This window comes from Euleptes europaea, chromosome 2 (genome assembly GCF_029931775.1).
Source record: "Euleptes europaea isolate rEulEur1 chromosome 2, rEulEur1.hap1, whole genome shotgun sequence".
NCBI classification, from domain to species: Eukaryota; Metazoa; Chordata; class Lepidosauria; order Squamata; family Sphaerodactylidae; genus Euleptes; species Euleptes europaea.
Genome location: NC_079313.1, coordinates 88,014,756 through 88,021,021, shown reverse-complemented (window position 1 = coordinate 88,021,021; position 6,266 = coordinate 88,014,756). Strand labels below are relative to the sequence as shown.

Here is a 6,266-nt window from a genome sequence, read left to right as displayed (position 1 = left end):
GAGGTCCCCATTAAACAAAATGGAATGTTTTGTTTTACCAGAATGAAAATCCATGATTCTCGCCACTCCATACTATAATACATCCTTGTAATGGCTATTCTTGGAAAATGATGTTCTAGCCTCTCTCATCTAATTTATGTGAAGTTGCACAACCTTGGCAAGAAAGACAGAGTATGAAGGGAAGGCTAAAATTACAGCACAGACTCCTGTCATTTCCATGACAACCAAGAAAATGTAGCTTTAAAAAAATCGCTCCATATGATCTCCCCTGAACTTGCCCCATTGCAGTATTACTATTTTACTCCAGTTCCAAGTCTGAAGGTAGATTCAAAGGGGTAAGCAAGTAAAGGGCAATTTAATTTAGGCTGTCCTTGGAGGCATTACAATTTTGCTCATTTGACAGCTCAGAACAGAACATTTCTGCATGGCTGGGAACAAGCAAGGCACTGCAACGGGGTTGCTTCCAATGTAATCACCGACATTTTTTTATCCCCGAGGAAATGGTAATCAAGTATGACACCATCTCTTTTCTTTGGTTTTACTTTTAAGGGACCAATCTAGGACTTTATACCATCCACCACACCCCAACCTAATCACAAACGTTGGCCACACACCCAGTCTTCCTACATTATGAGGAAGTACAGTATTGGGCAAAAGCAGCTTCCCTGCACGTCTGAAGAGCCATCATCGTGTACCTACAGGCATTTGCTATTCCCCCATTGGATACTGAAGCGTAGCCAAGGAAGTAGGGCAGTCTAGCATACTGCGATGCACCTGCCTCCCTACATTTCCAGAACTTATGTCCCTACCTAACTATATTTGGATGTCATCATCTGTAACATGCACACACCCCAGTAATATTCATTTGGGGCCCTGTGCAATGTAGCATGTTGAGGAATATTATTCAATGGTACTAATTTACAGTGGGTAGCATTAACTTACAAGCAATCTCCAACTATTGTATCTTTGGACCAACTGCAAACAAGCAAAGGTTGCGGGCTCCACAGTAGCCAACCTGTCAGGGAGTCTCACCTGAAGAACTATAGAAGCCCATGATTCCAGTTTGATCCAAGATCTTCGTAGGACAGGAAAAAATGTGGACTGAAGGCAATGATTGCTCTACAATACCAGGTCACTGACAAGCTATTGACTATACATAGTCTATATAATTTTACATCACACCACTGTTTTATTGAGGAGCCAAAGATGTTGGGAATCTTTTTGCAAAGAACAAACCAGTGCTTTGTATCTTTCCAGCAACATATTGAAATTGCTACATTTTTATTAAAGTAACAAAAGTGTACATTTCTCAATATATCTGTACATTTTGCATATAAAAACACTATTGTACAATGCTTAGTCCTCCCCTCCCAGCCCCCTAACACAAAATAGCTTACAAACTTTTCAGTTGTTTTCACCAATTATGAAAGTAGGTCCCATTCAATAGTCCAGCTCAAGTTTTGCAAACTTTTTTGAAAAGGAGAGGGGGAGAAAGACACACACACTCATACCCAAAGGCTGTTCCTAAGACACAGTTCTTCAGCACTGCAACAGGTTGTGTCAGGCTTGTCATTAGAAGGCAACAAAGAGCATACATCAATTCACAGCTTTTACATGCACAAATTACAAAACAGATCCTGTCCAAATTTGGTTGGCTTAAGGCTAACAAAAACATCTTAATACTAGATTCCAAGCCAAATACAATAGCACGCTATTTGGTAACCTTTACTGTTTTCCCCAACAACGTTTTAAGGACACTGGGGAGGAAAACGAAGGAGATGGAATAAGCATTTGGTTTTAACAAGCACCCTTAGTTGGTATGGAGGGAGTACAAGGAAATGTCAAGATACCTTTGAACAGAGTTGCATTAATCATGCCAACTTGGCAAGCCAAACAAGTACTGGCATTTGGGAAATTCCAAGTAGAGGCAGGGAGTGTGGCAAAATAAACATTGTTCCTGGACATACTACAGTTCCCACTCATATCATGTTTTCTATGCACCAGATAAGGAATGAGGTTCCCAGCCAGAATGGGAACAGACACTTTTCTAAGAGGGGGAAGCTACAGTGCAGAAAGTGTTCCCCTTAACATGTCACCAAATATTGCACAATTACACTAACGGAGTGGAGACACTTTTTTTTTTAGCTTATAGGGAACCCTTAGTGCTTCACAACCTTTGTATTTACTGACTAGAAGTTCTGCTCTTCAAAACAAGAGCATCACGTGTGGAATTAAAAGAAAAAACAATTCGCTGCTGTGCTGTTGCAGTTTGAAATTTTGCAAAGTTAAGCGATCCGGGGCACAATGCATCAGAACTTCTCCTGCACAAGCATCACCGATATGAATAGGAACCGCACAAGAATATAGTCTAAGTTCTTGTGAAGCTTCCATTCATCTCAACGGTTGCACAAAAGAAAACCCTGACAGATCATACCTTAAAACCCATTTAAAACTGTTCTGTACAAGAGGCCATCATACCTCTTAAATGGCATGCTGTTGTGGTACTGAGATGTACCAGTTCAGACATTCATGCATCCAAGCACAAACATTTGAAGAGTCGGATGAGATTTAAATAAAATAAAAAAAGATTACAGATGCTTTGACAAGAGAAACTATCCCAGAGAATCTCCTCCTCCAGAGTGCCCAAGGTTTATGAAACATATTGCACAGTGTCTGAGAACTCAATTCACAAAAAGGTAGGAGGAGCAGTTCTGGGGGGTGCAAAGCAGTTGCCTCTTCAACACAGAAGAGCCAAACCAACCGTGTGCTCTGAAGCAGATTTTTAAAAAGTTAAGTGCCCTGTTTTTGTAACTGCTTCTCAGCATTTATTGGCAGCATTGTCAGGAATTTTGCAAGGGCAAGATAAAGGCAGTGAAACAGACAAAATGCGGTGGACATTTTCCTGACCGGTAGGTTAAGTTCACGTTGGCCTGGCCATTTTACTTTTGCATATGAGAGTTTATTTCCAGAGTAACCAGACAGCGCAATCCTGAATAGTGTTACACCCTTCTAAGCCCACTGGACTTAGAAGGGTGTAACTGTACTTAGGATTGCATTGTGATGGATGTACCAGATCCTGGACCTGCCTGCCAAGCAAAGTTCCTTAGTATTTCACAATGCCCACTGGGAATTTTGCATGAACATGAAGAACAAGATGAGGCGTAGAAAGGAATCAAAGCTTTTGTGCAAAGGGATGGGCCTACACATGAAACCCCACCACCCAAGGGACAGATAATGTGGCTACAGTTGTGACTGGGTGTTTTAACAACATGCTGATGTCATGGGGAGGGGGAAGAGTTGCTCAGACAGGGACAGCAGGTGAAACTAGTGAGGAAACAAACTTGGATCAGTGTAAGAAAATGAACAGGCAACTGTCTGAAGAAATGAAAAGGCAAGGCTCTTTGAATATGCTCACAATGTCCCAAGCAACACATATGGTTCATTGCTTAAGTACTACCATACTGGCATTCTGGCCTTGAGATTCACAGTTGTTGTAGCACTTACCCCAGAGTGAGTCACTGCTTAAAAGTGCTATGCCCTTGCCCAGTCCCACCCCCTGTACTCTGGTTTCCAACCCTGCAGTTTCCAAGATAGGCAGGCCAACTCTCCAGAATTGTCATCCAACACTAATTAGGTAGATATTGGCATTGGTTTTTGTTTTAATAAACTCACAAGCTTGCAACAGCTTTAGAAAGGCACCTCAACACCACTCCACAGAAAGAGCAGTGCCTGCTACTGGATTTCATTTTGGATTTTCTCTTTTTTAAAAAAATATAAATAGCTCTTCATTTTTTAAAAATACATCCTCGGGTGAGGTATACAGTAGCCCATATCTTGGCAGTGTAAAGACAACGGGGAGGCGTTTAGCTGGAGACTGTCATCATGTAGTTTTTGGAAGGGCTGGTACGCCCCAGCAACATCTGATTTTTGCAAGTGAGCATCCCATAGGAGCTCACAGGTGCTGCTGATCCCTCATATAAAACACAAATGGATCCATCCTCACCAATCCGGTAGGAAACCTCAAAAGGGTCTACCCAGAGTGTGAGTTCACTGGGGAGCAGCTGGTATAACTGCTGGAGTCTGAGTCCAATCTGGCTAGCTGCCTTGCTGATGATAGGGTCCATTTTATGGTTGATACGGATGCAGCGGTAGCCAGAGCCTTTGAAGGGTTTCTCGGGGAACCAGTGATGTTTGTAATGTTCTGAAAAAGGCAAAAGAGATAACACAAGAATGGTAAGCAATTGCAGCTGGCCATTGTAACAAGAGTGATACCACACACAAAAAGTATAACAGATGCCTATAAAGTGGTTTATTTTAGGAACCTATCCTATGTCCTTAAGTCAGGCATAAATCTCTCTTCTCCTATTGTGACATGGGTCAAGGTACCACAGAATTCTCCCCCCCCCCATAATTTTCTTTGCTTTTAGACAATTCAAGTGGCAATTCAAGTATTGTTTTCCAAGACTGAAATGGACTAATACATTGAACTTGTTCATTGTTACTCCAGTTTTAAGCTTAGCCATACTGAAGCTTCCTTTTCCAAAGCACCAGGAAATCAGAGACAGGAATCTGAAGGCTCCAGGAAGTTTCCTAAATGGATTTGTCAGCCCACTTTTTCATTTACTTAAAGCTCTTTAGCAGTCAGCGCCATTAGCATATACCCCTAGCAACCCTCTCCCCACCCCAAGCTAATGCACAGCCTCTATCCCATTATGAATGTGCTTAGAAAGCCCTTCCGGTGGCATTCTATACTGGACAATGCTGGGAACATGATTAGGCAGCAGTTTTGACCAAGGCTGCTCACAGCAGCCAACAGACAGGCTTTTGAGATGGAAGCATCTTGGGCACAATTTAGAAGTTCCCCTAAGAGGAGAGAAATAAATTCAAACTCAATTCAGCTGAAAGTGATTTCAGCAATAAGCCGCAGCACCCAGACAGCGCTCAAGACAGTGCTCCTGTTGGCACCAGTTGCTTACAGGCAAGTCTACTCGGTTCACAGGAGCTTGGAAAATCAACACAGGAGAGCGGCGCAAGAGCCACGGGGGTCCCCTGAAGTGCCCAAGGGACACTGCCCTGCTCTTCCATCTGCTCCCTTGTTTTAATTCTTCATTTTAATACAGGTGGTGCAAAAGAATTTCCCAGGGGACGCCTGCCATCCCTCACTAAGCTTCCTCAGTGACAAGAGGAGCAAAGGCACCTTTTCCAGCCATAGCAACAGTACATTTTGGTGAGGTGGGGGAGAGGGAGACTGCCTACCGTGTGCCTCCAGCTTAACAACACTGACGCTTTCCCAGCTACAAAAACCTACCAGTTTTACAGTTCCAAAAAAAAAAAAAAAAAAAAAAATTCCTGCCCAAAATCCCAGCTGTAGGTTACAGTTAAAGGAGAGGCAAGCACAGAGGGCTTGAAATAAATAAAGCCTGTATGTACGAGCAGAGACGTAATCGGCCAAAAGGCACCTCCTAGAACAAAGAAGACGGCAGAAGGGTAACAGAAGAATCATCCTTACACTCCCACAGCGAAAGAAAGGCGAAGTTTGACCAGATGCTCCTCCGCCCGGCCAAGGAGACGGGGCCCAGAAGCGGAAAGATCCCCCTGGACCGGCCAGCTCCGTCTCTCACCTGTGAGCGCCTCTGCGAGGGCCCCGCTGAAAACCTGCAGCTGCTGCTCGCTGACGCAGCCCCGGGTCCGCAGCAAGCTGGACACGAAGCCCACGGCGGCGGCGATCTCGGGCACCATGTCCGCCCGGCTGCAGCTGCTAACGCAGCTCCCGCTCCAGCGCTGCATCTGGCTCATAGCTGGCTTCGGAGGGAGGGAGGGCAGGGCGGCCCCTTTAAGGCTCCGGGCCGAGGGCTAGACGGAGGGACGATAAAGTGGGCTGCGGGGGGGGCGGGTCTTCGCGTCCGCCTGCAAGGACGACGGCGGCTGCAGCTGCTGCTGCTAACGATGGTCTCGCGGAAGGCCCCTTTCGCGTCCGTCGCGCCCTCCCGGCTCCACTAACCCGGCTGCAGCTGCAAACCGGACTCTTAATACTCTTGGAAACCGACGCGTCACTAGCCCGAGCGTTCGTGATTGGCTGGAGCCCTCTTGGCATGCTAATGAAGCTGTGACCTCAGCAGGGTGGAAGTTGTGACGCGCGTACTGGGAAAGTCACGCCCCGAGAACAGAATAGCAGCCGAGGTTAGGAGCGGGGAAGGGGGTGGACAGGGAGGGGAGGTGCCTGCCGGAGGGCTATTTTTAGGGCTTTGCCTAGTAGGGGAGCGGTA

General features: G+C 45.5%; 1 protein-coding gene across 1 annotated transcript; it reads right to left on the bottom strand.

The window, feature by feature from the left end:
* Positions 1-3,009: 3,009 nt before the first annotated feature.
* BTG2 (BTG anti-proliferation factor 2) lies at positions 3,010-5,796 on the bottom strand. Its single transcript, XM_056844127.1, has 2 exons — positions 5,622-5,796; positions 3,010-4,201 (listed from the first exon to the last, which is right to left on the bottom strand). Exons 1-2 carry the CDS (start codon positions 5,794-5,796, stop codon positions 3,864-3,866), a joined length of 513 nt encoding a protein of 170 aa, XP_056700105.1. The 3' UTR covers positions 3,010-3,863.
* Between the last annotated feature and the right edge of the window lie 470 nt (positions 5,797-6,266).